We start from the raw sequence: 21,556 nt of genomic DNA, 5'->3' as shown, positions 1-21,556 counted from the left end.
GCTATACGTCTTGCATCTTAGCAGAGGGGTTTATTTTCTACTCCACCTTGTTTCTCTCTCATTGATCCAAGTGTGGTGCTTGCTTACTTCAAGTTATGATTGATTATGCAATAGTGCCCTTCTTAGCTCACTTCAAGTTATGATTGATCATGCAATAGTATCCTTCTTAGCTTGATGCTAATTGTAGTCAAGTCATTAGGAAACTCAAGTTGATCCTTGTAGATCAAGTTGGATGTTTCTCTGTGAGGTAGACCCAAAAGCAATTCAATTTTCTATGCATGTGGATTTCATGGGTAGTTATGCTTAGAATAAGTAACTAGGTGACTACCCAGAGTTACTCCCTAGGTTTCCTAGGAGACTATGCCTCACATGGTATCAAAAGCCCAATTGCTTAAGACAGGTAGACTTAGGAAATAGAATTAGAAAGGCAAGGTCTATAAATTGTTTAGGAGATATTTGAGGCTACATATGCTTTGATGTGCAAGTCAAAGCACTTTTGCCATTTCATTGCCTTGATGGTATTCAAATCTTTGGCCCAAATTTCTTAGAGGCCCAAACGAAAGGATGGCAATGGTAGCATGAATGTCTATCGATTTATACCAAGAATATTACTCATATGGAGAGGGACCTTAAGGATGGCAATTGTAGCATGAATGTCTCTCAGTTGATATCAAGAATGTCACTCATATGGAGAGGGACCTTAAAGAGTTGAGATCCTTGACCAACTTCATCTTAAATGAAGTATTTTCATTCTTGAAGACTAAAGAGTTCAAAACTTCTATCCTTGTCAATGGAAGAGTTGAACCAAAACGGCTATGTGTATGATTGGCTTGTTAGGGTAGTTATGCCTAAGCATATTAGGATATGACCTAATTGTCAAGAATCGTGTGGTGGGAGGACTTGCTCAAGATGCTGCGCCAAACACACACAAAATACACAAGGAGAAGCTCACTCAAGAGACAAGAAGAGAGATGGAGGCCAAAACGTTTTCTTGTTGGTTTTTTCTTCTTCTTCCACACACTTTACAATGTACACAAAGTATAGATAAGATACAACATAAAGGAAAGTGGCCTACTAAGTCAAACAGTACATAACCGACTACACTAGTCGACTGGCGCTATAACTATGCCAGTTGTAAATAGGTGTAACAACCTGAATATAATAAGTAATGAGTCAGTGGCCATGTGAGAGTCATAATGACCACCGACGTGCTAAGTGTAGATGCGTGGACCCATCTAACCAGGTGGTCCATCATTAATGTCTGCATGTGTTGAGCTTGTCATCTCAACACTCATAAATCCTATGTACCAAACCTAAAAATTTTCAATGAATTGAATCATCGAATCATGGCCATTGATGTCTTTGAAATGGCTCCTAAGGTAAAAATCATTGAACCTAATGCCTCACACTAACTTAGCCCGTGTATTACTCCCTTTTTACCTAAGCTCTATAAAAGTTTTTGAATAAAACAACTCTTTGAGTATTTCTTGTATTTCAATTTAAATGTTAATAAAAGTGGCTCTTTATTATTTTTTGCATTGTCTTACTAGGATATCCCTCAAGTTTCCAACCCTACTGAGCTATAAGGGAAGAAGTTTGTCGTAAAGCAAGTCAATCCTCTTGAGTTTGAAGGAAAAGGGGAGTACATAGATTTGGATGATGAGATTCGAATGGAATCCATGTACAACTATTTTATTGTGACCATTTTAAAAAAAAGCTTTGATTAATAAGCTTAAATTGATTGACAAAGCATATCTTCATCTAGAAGCAAGGGTGCAACAATGACACTATTAAAGCTATTATTACATGGAAAGAAATAAAGAAGGCTACATGTGGAAAATATATTTATGCCACATACAAATCAACCAAGATGAACGAATTCTTCTATGATCTGAGGTAATAGAACTTATCCTTAGAAGTGTATTAATAGCACTTCATAACCCTAATAAAATATGTCCCAGTAATGAATATAGAAATGAGGTGCCAAGGTTATGTCAAGTTATTAACCATTTCCTAAGCACATAATTGTTATCTATCTAGCCAAGTGATTTACAAGATGCATTGGTCCAAGCAAAGCTATTGGAAGGAATCACTAACAAGACTAACAAAAAGCCTAACGGCCAATGCGATTGGGGATAAATCAACTAATGTAATGGATAGCAATCTTACCTCAAAATAGAACAATCAAACCAACAATATGACCAAAGAAACAAGGGTGTGGTCAATCTTGTAAACACTTCAGCCCTATCCGATAGAAACAAATATGGGTGAAGGTGTTTCAACCATGACAAAGTGGGCCATTTTAGAGCCCAATGGACTAAGCTAAATAATATAATTAGTCCTAGATGATTCAATCATGGAAATTTAACTCCCATTAAAGCTCTACAAATGGCCAAGAAAGAGGACATGCAATAGCAAAACAAGCCCACCTTGAAGAACTAGTTAAAGAAGAAGATTCAACCATCAGAGAAGAAATTTAAAGAGCAATGATGTACCTAGACCACTCTCTCTTGAACCTATACAAGAGCGAGGAGTAGCACTCGTATATCTCAAGCTGACTGTGGTCTCACAAGATCCACATCTCTGTAGCACCATCGAGAACCACTCCCTTCATTCAGGTCCGATCTAGAGCATTGACCTCGTCTACTAGAAATTGAAGCCTCAGAGCATGCCGAAGTAGATCTAACGAAATGGCCGGATGGTGTTGACACAGCTACCATATCTCTGAATTGTGCCTTCTGATCTAGAGACATACGTGTGAATATCTCCTGCAACTCCTCATCACTCATCCCTCTCCACTCATCCTACTCTCCAAACATCGTCAAAGGTAACCTGCACAGATAGAAAATGATGTTAGCATAATCAATATAAAGATTCAAGTAAAGCATGGCAATATAACTCTGAAAAAAGTGATGGTACATAAAATGCATATTCTAGAGTACCCTTATAAGCGATTCATCAACGAATCGAATAGGCGGATGTTGCAAGTATGACGTAGCCTATGGTTCCATGTTAATCTCCTAGCACAACTCCGCGTACACTGGAAGGTCGATAGATAGGTCACCACAACAAGAGGAGTCCACTTCATTCTCAAAGAATTCTTGGCCTCTTGTCATCATTACCCGAATCTACCTCCTCTACATGCTCGGCCTCCACCCCTTGCAATATCGACCCCTCCACTTGCATGCTCTCCTCATGTACGCTGGGAACATTGCTTTCATCATACACTCTCGCACTCCGAGGAGCTGATGGCACAACATACCACCATCGAGGTTATCGGGGTTTTGGATAGAAAATTACCTGTTCAAAATCACTTACCTGTTCAAAATCACATATAAGAGAGATTCAACATTTGTGACTATTTTGTGTCATTTTAAAAAAAATTAAAATAGTTCATGCACCTGTTCACAATGGACTGGAAAAACAAATGTGTCACGTAGATCCATCCATCTTTCTCTCGGAATCTATTTCGAGAAATCTAGATAGACCTTGCCAAATGGTTGCCCAGGCTCCTTCCAATACGACTTTGAATCACTACACATCGAGTATGATCATGGAGAAGCTATGGTAATCCATTGAGATAACACTTTGCAAGTTCCCAAAATACTCCATCTCATCTATAATGATGTTTGGATCCGTGGCTCGCGGTTGGCTCTCTTGCTCAAACTTTGCCATGACACCACAATCCATTGTGGAGCACATTTTTTCGATATGCTCGACGCGGAAATGTTGTCAGGAGGTGGGTTTGTATCGTGAGCATGCTGGTGGGTAGGTACTTCTCAAAGAGATAGACCGTCTCCACTGGTCCCCACCTTGTGGATTCAATAGAGGATGTCTTAATCTCCTTTTGTGTGATCCATTGCACTTAATTTGGCAATCTGTAAATCGCCCTGCTCATGTATTTCTGGAGTGAGGTATCCCACAATCGTGATCGGTAGTACAAACTGCCACAAATAAAGAAGCATTACAAACATCGACTAGATACTAAATAGCAAAATACGCAAGCCACTTATAATCAAGGCCAGTACAAACTTGATATATCTTATGCCAATCATGGGATTTTAGCCTTGATAATTGGTTGTCTTTAGAAAGAGCGGATCTGAGGGAATGCATCATACCCAATCGGAGTGTAGATAGAACTGATAATTTGCTTCATAATGCATTCTTTAGTGGACAGAACCCAAGGATCATGAGGTAGTTACAAGTGACCACCATCAGCACTCGACTGTGGCCAAAGTGCCTCCATCCTACCAACCTCCTTCAAATTCATTCATGCCCCTGCAGTGTCTCTCTTTCCTGTGATGTGGTCCCATGGTAAGACGTCCACATCTTGAAAATATTCATGGGATCCAACAAGTGGTTGATCTATAAGTGAGTCCATTACAGCAACTCGTAGAAAACCGAGAACGGCCGCATTCCGTTTGGATATGACTCTGTATGAACCATTTTCACTCGTACCAACTTTGGGTTTTCATTCATGTCGGAGGTTGTCCAAGAAAACCTTTCCTCAGTTCATGACCCTCCGATTGGCGTGTCCTTAATATACCATCTTGTTCATAGTTCATGACCTTCGAGAGTCTAATTGTGGCCCACACAATAGACATACATGATAATCTAAGGTAACCAAACCTATCCCAACACCCCTATTTAGTCAATACAAACTTGAACAATCTATGTTAGATATCACCAACGAGAACAGAAGCCTACTTACCTAAGCAGTCCCCGAATCCCAAAAAGTCATGCATGGTCCACATGAGAAATCGACCGTCGACCATCGCACTTACTCATATCTTCCACGATAACCCCCTCCTCCCACAAAATCTTAAGCTCATGGACAGAGATAGACGTCCATATTCTTGACTTTGTAGCACCCAGGAACAAGCAAGCTAAGGATCAGGTGTCTTTTCTTCGTAGAAATCCATGGTGGGATGTTGTAGTTAATAAGGACTATAGGCCACACATTGTAAGAAGTTGATCAAAGACCAAATGGGTTCACGCCATCCATAGCAAGACCGAGCCGAGATTCCTTGGCTCTCATGCAAAGCTTAGAAAGATAGACTCAATGTGGCTCCATGTGTGTGAATCCACTGATATTTATTGGACTCCATCTGTGGATCTATTCTGTGCAAGCAACGTTGTCAAGCTCGCCATGCCCGACATATGAAACATGTGACGTATACGCACGATAAGTGGAAAGTGTCTAAGAACTTTCTAAGGGATGGTTTGCCCTTGCAAGTCCTGTCGATACGTGTGAACACCATACTTTGGACATATCTCCATAGTCCCATACTCTCCAGCAAGAAACAACACGCAATCGTTGACACATGCATGGATACTATTGTAACCCATACCAAGCTTTCGTAAAACGTGTCATGTATCATCACAAGACTCAAGCATGGTATTTCCAAGTGGTAATATATGATACTTTAGCAACCTAAAAATGACATAAAACATCTTGAAAAAGCACAAGTGTTTTTTATAATGAAGTAAAAAAAATCAACGAAGCATACGTAGAATGTACCTAAACAACTCAATCACACTCGCATTGCTCCACCCATATTTTGCATACACACTTAGGAGCATAAATAGCATCTTCAGGCAAGATACTCGGCACCCATCATATAATGGTATGAATGCTTCCTCTCTTAGCGAATTAGATTACTCGACATCCATGGGCATCAATGCATTGATCATTGCCTTCATCTCACACTTCAAGATTGGAGAAAAGTTCGAAAGGTTGCATGTCTTCTCTCGTATTGAGGGTATAGACTGAGTCATGCCTTCCAAGTGGTTGATTGGCTCAGGCACTCCATCCATCACAAGCCCACGAACTCTTCTAACTGGCCACAATAGATGCATTCCTCCTTGGGATGAGATGTCACCTCCCTGTATAAATTTTTCAGGCACATCTAATGTTTTTGTATATGATATTCAATTAGTTTGTGAATGTAAGCCATGATTAATACACACTTTTCTTACCGTTCGCTCAAAGTCTGAGATCGTCTAATCAATGATCTTCGATTAGAACTTGGTAAAGCATCGTACATGTTCTATAGACAAGCGATTCTTTCGTCTGATTGCCAACTTGCATTAAGAGCAAGGGCACAAGACACGCTGATTAAGATACGCCTCGCGATCTTGGACATCACGACCATCATCGTTTTTCATTTTGTCTATATTACGACAAACAATAGGATTTTGTTCTCATTCTCTTTTTCTTTTTTTATTTGTCTCCCTTCATCCTTCTTTGCTTCTCTCTCCCCCTCTATTTCAATAAATGTTTCTTTATCCCCCCATCTTCCCTCCCCACTCTCACTTCTTCTCTCTTTTCATTTCCCTCCCTTCTTTTCTCTATGTATTTCTCTCATTTCCTCTTCATTCGCACTCGACGCATCTCGCTAAAATCAAAATCAGAGATCAAAAATAAAATACTCATAAAACACGGCATTGAAAGACTCTCTCTTCCCATCCCTCTTCATGCCTCTGTTCCCCCTCTACCATTCTCTTTCTATAATTTTGCTCTCTCTAATTCTCTCGTTGTTTCCATTTTTCTCTCTCTTTCTCTCACTCTATTTATTGTTTTTTCTATCTCTCTTTTTCTCCCTCTTTTTGTCTCTTTTTCTCCAATTCTCTTTCTAGCTCTCTTTTTTTTCCCCACTGTCCTTCTTCTCTTTACTTCACCCTTTTATCCACCTCTCCCTTCACTCTATGTTTCGTGTTCTCTCCCCCTCTCTTTCTTTCTCTTCTTCTCTTTCTTTGTTGCCCCTCTCTTTTCAAGTACATTTTGTGCTCATCTTGATGACCATTGCACATCTGACGTGTAATTCATTTGTAGAATATAAACATAGCATATATTAATATATGTCCCAAGGCAGCTTGCTACCTTGCCATACAAAGAAAAAATCTTTGTAACGGTCGCTATATTAGCATCGCAAATTTACTGCACGCGTCGTTATTGGTGTCACAATATGCATCACAAACCGTTGCTATTTGCGTAGCAAATCGACAAAAATTGTGATACATATAGCGATGGTTTTATGGAGATGCTGATACCGACGTGTTTAGTGACGACGGGGGCGATTCTTTTTATGAACATTTTCGTCACTTTGAACGTCAGTATGAGGCCCGTATCGTGTAGTGAAATTAGGCACTGGTACAAATAACTTTTCAAATAGTCTTTCATAAAAAATATCAAGTAATGCATTTATCTGCACCTTCTCCAAATCACAATTCCGTATCAATATTCTGTCCCTTACACTAAGACCCATATCCAAGTACCTAGATACCCATGCATGAGCATAATCCACCAATCCGCTCTTATCTCGCATTAGTGTCTTTCAGAAAGACCGTTCCGGGCTCGCAGCCGGGATTAGGCCCCGGGATTAGGCCCGTCCTCGATGTCCAAGGAATTTATAGCCAGAGCCCCCTTGTTGCCTCCTAGCATAACATCCTCCTTACAGAGAGACATCTCGCATGATGCAGGGCTAGTCCTAGCACTTGTTGTAGATAAATCTAACCCCTTGGTGAAGGGCTCCACTACTAGTCTTGGGGGAGACCTTTGGCACATTCAAGAGTCTGCTCAACATGATAGCATAACCCCTTGGTGAAGGGCTCCACTACTAGTCTTGGGGGAGACATTTGGCACATTCATGAGTCCTCTCAACATGATAGCATAATATCTTTTTCCAAAATCCACAATCAAGGCAATCAAGCTATTCTCAATCACGAAACCATCTCTTTTTCAAGAAACAAGCATATCATAAACATCTTATCAAAAATCAAAACATTTTTCTTTGAATATTCAATGAGAGAAGATATAATCTATGACTTATCTCTCATAAGGTATATAGAGTGATATATAATAGCATCCCCCAATGTTTAGGACGCAAAACATCTCAACTTCATTTGTACTTTTCACAGGTCATAAGCACTTCTCTTAGATAATATAACATGTTAGCATGCAACACTTTAATATGCATGAGCAAGGCACCTATCTATACTCCTAGTAGACCCGTTCTTTAAGGGATAATCATGATAAGTTTCTAAAGGAACAATTCATTTTAATATTCTAAGATGTTACAAGTTGTAACTCCCTCCTAAATGTGTGATAATTTAAGGATAGTCAAGGACACTAACTACTCTCTACCCCTTCATTGTTGCGCAAGTACTAACAATAGCCAACTAGGTATAAACTAACCTATCACAATCAATGAATCATTTTAGTACTTTGAATCTATCCAATGGCACCTGAGAAGAAGCTCATGCGGATGGGACTTTGTTCACATGTGCAATCTCTTGCCCCATTCCAGCTCTCCACTGTTTTGGGGCCATCGTTCTCTTCTCTCTCTCTCGTGGAGTAATGGCATGATACTCCCAGTGATCCCCGTTATAGCCTACATTAAGGCTTTATACAGCCTTAGGTTAATGAGTTGTGGCTGCGAGCTTTCGGTCGACGTGTGCGAGTGCGAGCTTTCATGGATTGGCACAGTAGCCCTCTTCGGCATCACCATGCATTTTTAACTTCAGCGGCAACATCAAAGACCTCAACCACATTCATATCCGCATTCTCATTTGCATTTGTATCCCCACAATCATTGTCTTTCATACGATAATTTTCTACGTCATTCATATGTTGAGCAACTGTCCCAACATCCACATCTTTTGCATCACTCATATGTTCAAGTTTCTCCTTACTCACATGTGCATCTTGCCCAGCCTGCACATCTTGTGTATCGTCGATATGTTTATGTTTCTCAATATCAATATCAATATCAACATCAACATGAAGAACCATGATTTTCCAACAATTAGCATCTTCCATACCGCACATGTGCCCATCATTCATATGCTCAGGATCTGCATTACTCTTATGTGCATCCGCCCCAATATGCACACCTACATGAGGTATGCCAAACAATGAGCAAGCTAGAACAAGCAATGAAAAGAATGAGTGATGTTTAAACTACCATCGAATTGCAACTAAAGCGGTGTCTATGGTCACAATTTCCTTTTGCAAAATACACATGACTTTCGTATACAAGCCTAAAATTATTTCCTTATAGTGCCTCCTCTTGCAAGGATCGGAGCTTCTTGCCGTACTTTGACTTTCCCTCTCAAATTCTCACTATGCGTGCATTCTTCCTCTTCAACCCATAACTACACTTTGCTCAAGTTTTTGTCCTTCTATATATGTCATTTGATTCATAGATATATGTATAACGTATATGTCCCTAGCTAGGCTAGAGGAGGTGATATTAATAGTTTCTCGAATACCTCTCTATGAGAAGCACCGTCCAGACCCCCATAGGGTACATAGACTTAGTTGGTCATGTAGTCTTTGAGTCTATCTCATAACAAAATGTCAAGGCCTCAATCTTGAAGGATCAATTTGAGGGTTCCTAATTACAAAGGCGCCCTAGATGTTGTTCTAATACCCATCTAAGAAGGGTCACTTTGTAACCAACGAAAGACGAGACTGGGCTGACACCAAAGTTGGTTCAAAGAGAGTGGAGGTATCTTTTATTAATCCATTATAGAAGGTTCATTATATGTAACTTAGACACAAGATATAAGCAATCCTTTCAATTTTCAATTTAGGGTATGAGCAACAAACTAGGAAGAGTACCTTTCACCATGGTTTAAATAATCAAGTTCCTTCAAGAAATGTGGCACACGATGTGATTTCAGGGCTAAGTGGGCAAGGCAAGAGCTTGGCCCCATACCTTCATAACCACCTTTCAATTTTTTGAAGTGGGCTATGAGCAATGAGCTAGGAGGTTTCAATAATGATGGATTGGAAGTGACTTTTTGATGGTCAAGTGGGCAAGGCAAGAGCCATGCATCATACCTTCATGCCCATAAGTTAGTTTCCCCAAGTGGGCTATAGGCATCAAGCTAGAAATTTGTGTTTCACCATGGTTTTAAGGAATTGGTTTTCTTTAACAAAAGATGGAGTGGTAGATGATGGTTCAAGGACTATTGTAAGTAATAAATAGCTTGCATACATGAGTTTGGCATCATGCTAAGTGAAACAACTTAAAATCTTGACCATGTCCCTTTCTTTCACTCTCCCAAGTTTACATGGTAGGCCCCAATATCATTTTACTTTATGTATGACTTTATCCCCTTTGATTTCAATCACAATCCCTTCAAAAGAAAGCTTCACTCTTGCTTCTCTAATGACTTGAAGGGTAGGATTCCCATTAAAAGTTAGTGGAATTTTTTAAGAATAGGCACAATTTAATATGTGAGCTTGTTTCCAGGATCATAGTAAGCTTTAAACTAGGTCTGTTTGCGAAGGGCTGATGAGTCTTCACATGCAAGCTAGGTTCTACCCATCCCAACCTATGTGAGACATTTATCATCCCCTTATACTCAAGATCTCCTTAGCATGTGCTTTTGTCATTTTTGTGCTAAATATTGTAGCAAGAAAAAGCAAGAAGTCTAATTGATGATCTTCAATCAGTATTGCTATTTTGTCCTCCATCTAATCTTAGGATCTCCTTGATTTGTACATTTGTATTTTCTTATTATGTTCTATTTTGTCCTCCATCTAATCTTAGGATCTCCTTGATTTGTACATTTGTATTTTCTTATTATGTTCAAAGAAAAAATTTATTTCCAATCCATGGTGCTCTCCTAAATCTATACCTTCCTATTTTCAATAATTGTATAGCAACAAACAAGATTCAAGCTTGGGAAGGCTTTTTTCAGATTTGGTAGACTTGCTTTTGATTATAGAATAATCATGTATGCAAACAGGAAAGGTAGTTTGTATTGTGTGTCTACGTGTGTATGTGTATGCAAATAAATATGTATGTGTCTACATTAGTAAATAATTAATAAGATGAAAAAAAAACCTACAAAAGTTTGTCTAGGTGAATATAAAAGTGTAAAGAGGCATTTTGACATTGGAATAAAGCATAAAAAATTGACATCTTTAGCCTATTTTTCATGTCATGTTTGTCAAGGGAAATATGCAAGAGTTTGGATGCTTCATTTTTGTCACACGACATTTGCAAAGGAAAATATTTAAAATCCCATTTCCTATAATGCACATTGTTCTTCATTGAAAACTTAGCATAAAGAAATGCAAGTTTGGCAATTTACTTGTGGTAATGGACTTTGCAATTTGCATGCAAATGTTCCAAGATGAGATATGTTATGGATAAGTGTATTGAAACAATTTGTATTTGGAGGCCACTTAAGGTTTTGTGCCCTTTTTCCATTAAGAAATAAGAGCTTTGCAAAGTTTGTCAAAACATGAATATTTACCCATTAGTGTTGTCAATCTAATATTAAATTTGCAATGGTGCTTGATCTCCACCTATTTTTGTCACCATATAGGGCCTCTATTTTTGGCAACACAAGTGTTGTGCTCCATATAAGGCCTCTATTTTAATCAATTTAATTATCAAATGAACGAATGAAATTGTGGAATTACTCATTCAATGCCACACTAATTGCACACCATTTTAGGCATTCTCAATACCGTCAAATTGCTTGGAAAAAATTCTACATGTTGTGGATATTCTATATGTTCCTTATTTACTTAATCTAGTATGAAACAACATTGAGTTGGGTCAAAAAGGTGATAGCTTGTAATTATCAAAATAATCAAAAGTTTACTCCAAAGAAGCATATACCTTATATTCTTATTTTTGGGAAATCTATTTTGATTTCATTATTTTCTTATTTGTATTATCAAATGTTTTGGTAGGCACATTATCAAATGTTTTGGCACACATTTTAGTAAGCATCTCTTTGTGTCATCCCAAACAATGTCCAAATTCATTGGAAAAGGTCATTCAAAGCTAAAGTGTAACATGTTTCACACCAACATATTCAAAATAATAGCGTGGTTCTTAAGTGAGTGGATCACAATGCAAGCATATTAATGACCAAAGCAACATCAAAGACTAACACTTCCTCACATCTTACAAACTATACCATACCGCAAGCCATATATGCTTCAACACACTACTTTCTAATTTATGATGGGCTATGGAAGCACCTAAGATGCATGAGGAAGATCAATGTAGCCTTTATTTATTAGGTGCAAAAAGGTTGCACAATTTTAATGCAATGCACATCAAATAATGTCACCATCCATCTACTATTCAACATACATACTAACAAACTCCTACTCTTGATGATGCATAACAATAATAGTTGTATATGGGTATAGCATCAACTAAATAGTGGAGGTCTCTCACATTAAAGTTGCATCCTATACACCTTTCATTCAAGTATTTCAACAAGAATCATAATGAACCTAAACCCCTAGATTGACCTTGTTTTATCCAATTTGGTAGAATGATTCAAAATCAAAACCCAAAGTCTACATTGACTTTTCATGTTTTATCCATCCTAATTCATCATTATCTAGGGGCTTTGTGAGGAGTTTGGAGAGAGAGAGAGAGAGAGAGAGAGAGAATGTGCGTGCGTGTGCGTGTGCGTGTGCGTGTGCGTGTGCGTGTGCGTGTGCGTGTGCGTGTGCGTGTGCGTGTGCGTGTGCGTGTGCGTGTGCGTGTGCGTGTGCGTGTGCGTGTGCGTGTGCGTGTGCGTGTGCGTGTGCGTGTGTGTGTGTGTGTGTGTGTGTGTGTGTGTGTGTGTGTGTGTGTGTGTGTGTGTGTGTGTGTGTGTGTGTGTGTGTGTGTGGACTAAGAATGGCTACCACTATTGCTTTTCCAACTTATTCTTACATCCCATTGGTGCATAGTTTGGTATACCCTATGGGAGTAAGGAAATCCATTTTTCATTACATATAATAGTTTGGCCAAAATGGGTGCAATAATTATGCTAATGTTAAAATTGGAAGAAAATAGGCAATGATCCAAATGACCCACACCAAGCATGCAAAATGTCATGAACTCCTTGGCTAGATCAAAAATGGGGTCCCCAAGGCATAAAATTCACAAATTGACTATCCCAAGAGATTCTTGAAGCTAGATATTTGTGAATATGATGTCATCTTTAGTTTTGAAGAATTTGACCAAACTCAAAATTTTGATAATAATGATTCCTTTTTTCCTTAATTCTAAGCTGAGCAAGAGAGAGAGAGAGAGAGAGAGAGAGAGAGAGAGAGAGAGAGAGAGAGAGAGAGAGAGAGAGAGAGAGAGAGAGAGAGATGAGACTTTGAAATGCAAATTTCTCAACTCTTACACATGATAAGATGTAAGTTATTTTTTTTCCTCGTTGCATTTCTATCGCACATATGTGTATGCATGCGTATGCACACACATGCATGCTTCATCACTTGTATTTTGTAAAACACATGTACATATAGACATACATAGGGTAAGGTCTCAATAAGTTTATGGCCTCCAAAAGAGTCACACTTTTTACAAATTAGTGTTGGCCTATTATATTACACATTGCAATCAATCAATGCCAACAAAGGTGAGAAAGAGAAATGGCTATGTATGATGTGAGACATGAGTGCCTTAGATTAGCAAACCTAAGTACAAATCATGTGATATTACAACACAAAAAAATTTTGAACATGCTTCATAATCTTCTTCATCATGGTACCATGAGCTCCAAGATTTGTTTTGGAGCATTGCCATATATTGTTGTTGGACCCTACATCATCAACTTTCCGTTCCATCTTCCAATATACTTATCACATTTTGTAATCTCCAAGATATTAACTATTCTTCCTCCAAATTTGAAGGTCTAAACCCATTTTGGGTTTGTCCACTCAAAAAATAAGCTCCCAATATATAAGCTTGCATATTACCCAAAGATATATGTAAGATTCTTGGAAGATTTGCAATTCACTTTCCATTAAGCCTCATTGTATAATCAATAGTAGCTAAGAATGGTGGTGTCTATAGATCTTGCCATGGCCCCCAAAATTATGTCACCTTGTTTTCTTACAATAAACTTTTATTGCCTAGATTTTTTCACTTGAATGTGCAACACCAGAGAGTGTTATGCTCCCATACCGGGTTATGAGCCTTCAAGAAGTTCAAGTCAAAATCTAAAAAATGGCACAAATAGGCATATCAAAAAGGGATGTAACAATAAGGATTCCTTGGATTATCCATAAAGAAAGGTACAACACATATAAAGCATGCCTCCAATTGCATCCTCATGACAGCGAACATGTGAGGGTTCACCATAGAGTATGGAAATCACTTGTACAATGCCTCACTTGAGTGCACCGGTGCCTAGATATTGGTGCATTTGGCTTCAATGCCGAAGCATATCTACCATAGTGGTGCGGTCAAGTGAGGCATCCTATAAATGATCCCCATATAGGTGCATTTGGATCCAACACCAAAGTATACCTACAAATCCGTTAATGGGGAGGGAGAAGTACTGCTACAAGGAGTCGCCCTATCATTTTTTTGAACCTTCAACCTCCTATATGTCACACACACTCCCAACTAGTTGGGCTCCTATTTGTTTGTAATGTCACCTTGTTTGCTTTGCAACATTCAAACTAAAGCTTTTAGGTTGGCCTTTCTCACACAAATACCTCCCAACTCCTGTAGGCACTAAGGCACTAGATGGTCATGTAGAGAAAAGACAATGGTGTAAACCCCAACCTTGTCCACATTGTGATTGTGTAGAATTCCCTTTACATCAAAGAATAATTATGTAAACCCACACCTTGTGCACATCTCACACGAGATTCTAAAGTACTTCCACAGTATTCTATTTTCCTTTGGGAAAATTCATTAAACAAAATTTAGAACAAGGCAAAGGGTGAGTGTGTGCCCCTAAGCAAGATCAACTAGGATTAGGTTTTATAGTTCTACGGTTTTTGCTTTTATTACTTTTTAAATGTGAAAAAGGAAAGAGGTACATTATGAAAGAGTTATGTACTTCTATTAGTTCTTTATGTTTTGAAAACTAGAAATAGAAAGCAAGACTCCACATGGTAATAATACTATAAGTCAAACATGCATGTCATGTATAATCATTATTTTTAAAATAGTAAATACAAAATATTTGAAAATACCTCAATGAAAATAACAAATGAGAAAAAAGGTCTTACATCATTGATGTATATTCACTTTGATTTAGATAGTTAATTGAAATCAAATGGACTTATCACTCAACAAAGATAGAGATGGGAGGGGGGGGATACATATATATATATATATATGAAAATAGTATAAGTCATATTGGTCAATCCAATTATATGAAGAGAAATTTTCAAATCAAAAATTAGTCCATCTCGTATGGCCAAAAGCAAGCCAACATTTCTCTATTTTCTTATTATCTTTGCTATTGAACTTGGGGAATAGCTCATGAATATGTAAGTCTATCATGTGATCCAATAGGAGAGATTTTCAAAGCCCAAGATCTTTTTTTACATACACAAATATGTCATTCAATGGTGATATTTAGAGGTTGAAAAAGAAAAGGGTGTGTTTTATTCATGATACATTTGTAGATAACATATTTGTAAATTAGACCTTATACAAAATTACAAAGTCCTATAGTGTAATCTATTCTTTGGGGTGGTGTGGGGTGTAATTGTTATTGTGAACCTTCACGAGACTTCGAGTCATAACCTATCATGAGGTACAAATTTGGCATAATGAAAAGGCACACAAGGTATATCAATAAGGAATCATTTGTATTCATGATATAGAAAGATACAACAGTGAGGCAAATCTCAAGACTACATCCTCATGATGCCGCACATGTGAGGGTTCACCATTGAGCCTAGGGATTCACATGTAGAAGCATGACCCAAGCAAGGCTTGAGTGACTACTACTCCCTATATAGGTGTTTCTAGCACTAACACCATCACATGTTTCTTCTTTTCTTGGCTCTTTTGTTCTTCTTTGGCCAACATCACTCCATTCTTCATCTCTTGGACTCTTTCGGCTCTCATATGCTTCAAGTATGGTTCGGCCCACTCTTTGGCTTCTTCAGATCCAGAGGCAATCTCCCAGTCCCACCTCAGGATGATTTATCCTTATAGCTTTGTGTCGAGGTCTCGGGCCATCTTTACTTGCCACAAACTAGCTCTCTCTTGCACCATGATCAATTGGTAATCGACCTCCTCCAAGTCTTCTTCTAGCTTTTCAACCTTCTCATCGAGATTGGGTAGCATATCTGTTCCTTTGTGGATCTTCTCTAATGCTTTGATGGTCTTCTTTGTCTACTCAATCAGTTTGAGTCGCAACTCCTTCTTATATGTGATTTTGAGCCAATGACATAGCTCATCCTCATCTTCAAAGAAAGTGTCCTTCCATAGCTTCAGCTCTCTCCGAGACATTTTTGAATGGTATGCCGCGCAACCCTATCATGTCATAGCTCCCTCTCAACTTTGTTGGTGCAGCAGGTTCTCTTCCAATTTTCAACAAGTAACACATCCAAGGGGCATCGCACTGTCCCTTTACTTATAAAGAAGGGTTCAATATCGTCTCTTGCCTATTGTTGTAGGAGAGTAATCGTAAATGGTACCGATCTTGGGGGTCGGATGATGAGGATTTACTCACCACACATGCCATAATGAAAGTTAAATCTCAGGGTCTTTCTACTTCATTGATTGGTTCTTAGGTTAAGATACTTTGCAAGGATTGCTGGGAGAAAGACAAGTGCTTGAAGGCTAATGAGAATGTTTATTGGGCGTGGGCTTTTACACCCCCACTTGCAGAGATTGTTGGTAGAAAGGGAATGTCTCTTGCCAAGAAAGGATGTCACAGAACTAGTCATTGGTTAGATCATCAAGGAGCCTTTCTGACATTTCATAATGCTCAAAGGATATGGAGTCTATCTACCCACTTTAGGGTCTATTGGGAGGTTTTAGCACACTTTATCAGTAGTGCTACCATCCAAGATGGGGTCACCAGAAATCTCAATCCCTTTCCAACCCTGGCACTCAATGACAAAAGCATCTCATCCTTGCTCACCACTAAGGCTCGTCACAAACGTAAGACAGTTACCCTCTCTCAATAACAAAATCAGCCTTTGCTGGGGCATCAGTCTAACGGCTGATGAGTTCTCTCAGATTTGGTCCATCAATTGGTCTTAGGATCTGCCACTCAAAGATCGCGTCTTGTGGCGCCTTAAAATCGATTCGTCACATTTTTTGGAATGGGTGTATTTCACAAATGGTCTGGACGAAAGCCCTTAAACATTCTAGTGTCAATGGCAATGAAGAACAATTGATCAAAATATATGTCTTGGGGCTTCGTGGTTCTCATGTTGGCACCAGAAAGAGCAAAGTCTTACATCATCTAAGATTGTCATATTTTAACCTTTTTGTGGGAAGCCCAAATTCGGCTGGTTTTTGAGGACACAAGGGTTTCATGTAGCTGGCTTGATATTGTATATAAAAACTCTTGGTTTTGGGGGGTGGAAACGAAATTTAAGGGTAATAGGAAAGGTTGATGGATCTCTGTGATCTTTTATATGTTGTAAAAGCCTTAATATTTAGAAATATTATTATCTTTTCTCTCCGCGATAACGAAACATGGAGGGACACAATAGCAAGACCTGTTTGGCCCGAAAAGTCCACAAGCGCTTGAGAGACGTGTTTGATCGGTTACTTGCAAAACTCTGCCGCCCTCTCTCTCTCTCTGCCTGTCACAGCACTACCTACCTACTACCTAGCAGAAGACAAACAGGCTACCCCTTCCTCCTCCTCCTCCTCCTCCTCCTCCTCCTCCTCCTCCTCCTCCTCCTCCTCCTCCTCCACCATTCTCCCGAGTCAGTCCCCTTAGGTGACGCGCAACAACAATTACGTATACATGTGGTGAACCTATAGCAATCAATCATTGATATCAAAGTCTGTCAGTCTTTGCTTGCAGTTTAAGACTTATGAGAATTTGGGCTCTCTTGGCATTCGCCTCCGCTGCTGCTGCTGCTTCCAGCTGGTCCATGACTGGTGATACACAGCCCTGCAGTGATGACCCACATCCATCCCAAGAAGCTTCGCCCACAGGTCGACGTAAAAAAGGTCGTCTTAGTCTTCCTTGCCACCATCGTATTCATTTTCCTTTCACAGCATTATATTGCTGTCTCCCCTGGCAATAACACCCCTGCTGGCCGCCTCGCCTATCACTACAAATCTTACCTTGAACGCAAAGCCCTCCATTACACAGGTCCAGGTCCGATTGCTGAGAATTTTGATCATTTCGCACCTAATCAAGCCATTGAGGATCATCAGGGCACCTCTCCCAAGAGGAAGTTCAGGCCATTTGGATCCGGTGCGGCTCTGTTTGTGGTCTACGGCGCATACCGCGGTGGCCCCAACACATTTGCAGTAGTGGGCTTGGGCTTGAAACCCCTCTACACATATGGGAAGCCAGACTTTAAGTGCTTCTGGGTGCCCTCTGCATTCCCTAATGATCCCGTCGAGAGCACAATCGCATACACCATGCTTCCAGATATGAACTATGGCCGCATCTACACTGTCGTCGTTGTGAATTGCACGTTCAGTGCACCCGTAGGAGCACATGGGCAAGGTGGAGAGCTTGTGCTACATGCTTACCATGGTGATGGACTTGGCAAGCCGCCAGTCCACGTTGTGGCATTGAGAGAAGATCAGAATGCATACAATTCAAGCAGGTTTGAGGCACCATATCCTTATGAATATGTCTACTGTGGATCCCCTCTGTATGGTGCCTTGAATGCAAAGAGAATAAGGGAATGGATGGCCTACCATGTGAGGCTTTTTGGTCCAAGGTCTCATTTCATATTCCATGATGCTGGAGGGATGCATGAACAAGTAAGGCAAGTGTTAGCTCCATGGGAGAAATTGGGGTATGCCACAATTGAAGATGTGAGTGAACAAGCTGAGTATGATGGGTACTATTACAACCAGTTCCTGATCCTGAATGACTGCTTGCACAAGACTAAGTTCCTGGCCAATTGGACCTTCTTCTTTGATGTGGATGAATACATCTATGTTTCTCCTGGGCAGTCGTTCGATGCATCCATGCGCGGGTTCACAAACCACACTCTGCTCCAATTCAATCAGTATCGGATGTCTGAGGAGCTGTGCCAGGACAATGCGACCGAGGCTGACTCTAGGTGAGCTTGGTCTTTCTCACTCTTGAAACTTTTTCTCAAAGAAGGTAGCGCAAACAAAGACATGTTCCCAAAGCCTTCCAATTCCGATTGAATACAATGCACATACAGTAGACGGGTAGGTCTGTGAAAGCTGTTTCTACCGTCTTGTCTTATCGTACTTAGAGAGCAATTTCAAACAACACTGAATCGGAAACAAACTAAACTGATCGAATTGGGCAAAGTTTGCCTCAATTGTGCATGAGCATTCTGAAGCTAAGCTAAGAGAAGCAGCAGGCCTATACCGTGACTGGGGTTGTCTGGTAGAATTAACGCTTTGTTGATACATGTTTTTCTCTGGATTGTGCACAATAAAGCCCGGATTACACGTAATTAAGTGCTTTGTATCCGATGCATTCTCTAAGTTGTGCAAGAGAAGTATATTACCCCATTGAATTACATGTTATGCTCTATATCTGATCTGTATTCTCTGTAAATTCTGCAGGAGAAGTAGATTCCTAATGAAATACCCTGTACTGCATTTTCTAAATAATGAAATGTGGATACCCAATGTGTTTATTCTCTAAAATTGTATTACTCTACTGAAATGCTCTGACGTGTGGTTGGGTGGTGTTGTCTTGATTAGGTGGACTTTTGAGAAGCTAGTGTACAGAGACATGCAGATAGACTACGTGAAGGGTGCACCAAAGTATGCAGTGCAAGGGAGAGGGGTGTTTGCCACAGGAGTGCACAATTCACAGAAGGAGCTAGGCCACATGGAGGGTGAGATAGCTTGGGCATGGTGGCCCAATATGCGGTATTATCACTACCACAACACCATCGTCAGGCATCAGGACTCCTGCATGCAGGTCGCAGCTGCCAACACCACCTTCCATGGCATCCCCTACGAGCTTGACACTTCCATGGTCTCTCTTGCTCCCTTGGTCAAGAAATTCGAGATTGAGCACCTTAGCTCATAATGTTATTCCATTTGTAACCCACTGATCAGATCCATTTATTAGACTCAAGTGGATACAAATTTAGACCGCTATGCTTGAGAGTAGGAGGCCTCTTCTCTAGAGCTTTTCCACCCATGCATAGGTTAAGCTCTACAGCATGCATAAGCATAAAGGCCCTGTTGTCTTTTACCTCTGGCTATCGCTTTTTACACCATGCCTACCTTAAGGTGCCCATGCCCCTACAGCTTACACACACACACACACACAAAAGAATAGAAGTTGGTCAAGCGAATATTCAATTCTAAATTCAAATGAGGCCACCCCATGGACTAGATAGGGGCCTCTCGAGTCTCTCCTAAAGCTGAAGTGTAACGGTCTATGTCATAGTATTATTGCATTTGTAACTTGCAACTTGATTTGCGAATCAATTGAGTGTAAATAAGGTTTCCATCCATACATTGAAAACCTGCGGCCTAGACTTTTAAGTATTTGGAGCTTGTACACAAATAAAATTAAAATATGGTTATCATAAATATGTTGGGGGGAGACCATCCCATTGATGTGCAAGGTTACCAACTAGCTCCTTTTTTAAAGGGGCACTACTTTGTAAAGACTATCCCATACATGTGCAAGGTTACCAACTAGCTCCTTTTTTTAAGGGGCACTACTTTGTAAAGACTATCCCATACATGTGCAAGGTTACCAACTAGCTCCTTTTTTTAAGGGGCACTACTTTGTAAAGACGTGTTACAACTTCAAACGAAATGGAGGCTACAAAAGGGCAATAGGAAGAAATTTTGTCAAAGTCTAGAGTCATTGATGAAAATACATGATCTTGTTAACGACGTAAGTGTGCTTGACCTGTCATCATAGGGTGCAATACTCCTATATGCTTGATCTTATTAACAACGTAAGTGTGCTTGACCTGCCATCATAAGGTGCAATACTCCTATGTGCAAATTTCATATACAACAATGTGTACAATCCATTGATGATGGGTCATGTATATTACTTGCACTCTTTTCTATCAACATAAGTTACATTTATGTAGCTTCACCACCATAGCCATAGGTGCATCTTCTATGCATCCCTACACAAATCATCTTATATCTCTTATGTTAGCCATCGAACTCTATAGCTATTGCTATCTACTAAAAGTCACTTGCAAAGCTTCTTCCCTATAATCCTAAAAAACTTACCTCAAATAAGTTACATAGCTCATTCCTACTAATCTAAAGGGCTCTACCAGTGAATATGTATATTATAACCAAAATGTTGTACTTCTCATTAATGTTATTGTTATCCCCCAATATTCCCTACTTGTTGATGAAGAAAATGATGGAGTCCCAAATTCCCCATCCTATTCATGATCCTTTTTCCAATCATGTTTGACATTCAAGCACATCAAACTATCTCTTTAGCCCTTCTACAAAATGGAACACGTAGATGAAGTATTGAGGAATTTGACCTCACTTTTGGTAGATAGATTGTTTGCTAGTGTTCTCCACTAAAACAAAATAACATTATGAGAGGGGTCTAAGAGTTGATCCCAAAAGATGGCAGCCCTTCCTTTGAATGGTTTGAAGGACCAATGGCAGATCTTGAATAGTGATTC

At 39.6% G+C, this 21,556-nt stretch overlaps 1 protein-coding gene across 1 annotated transcript; it reads left to right on the top strand.

Annotated features, from left to right (window-relative positions):
* Positions 1–17,669: 17,669 nt before the first annotated feature.
* On the top strand, positions 17,670–20,204 carry LOC148016982 (galactan beta-1,4-galactosyltransferase GALS1-like). The gene is made up of 2 exons (XM_087663222.1): positions 17,670–19,006; positions 19,629–20,204. Exons 1-2 carry the CDS (start codon positions 17,880–17,882, stop codon positions 19,960–19,962), a joined length of 1,461 nt encoding a protein of 486 aa, XP_087519348.1. The 5' UTR covers positions 17,670–17,879; the 3' UTR covers positions 19,963–20,204.
* The last annotated feature ends 1,352 nt before the right edge of the window (positions 20,205–21,556 follow it).

The sequence above is a fragment of the Lygodium microphyllum genome, chromosome 22 (genome assembly GCF_053477565.2).
Source record: "Lygodium microphyllum isolate KBCC chromosome 22, Lygodium_microphyllum_v1.1.10, whole genome shotgun sequence".
Taxonomy (NCBI): Eukaryota; Viridiplantae; Streptophyta; class Polypodiopsida; order Schizaeales; family Lygodiaceae; genus Lygodium; species Lygodium microphyllum.
The sequence above is the reverse complement of the archived record's forward strand: the minus strand, read 5'-3'. Positions and strand labels throughout refer to the sequence as shown.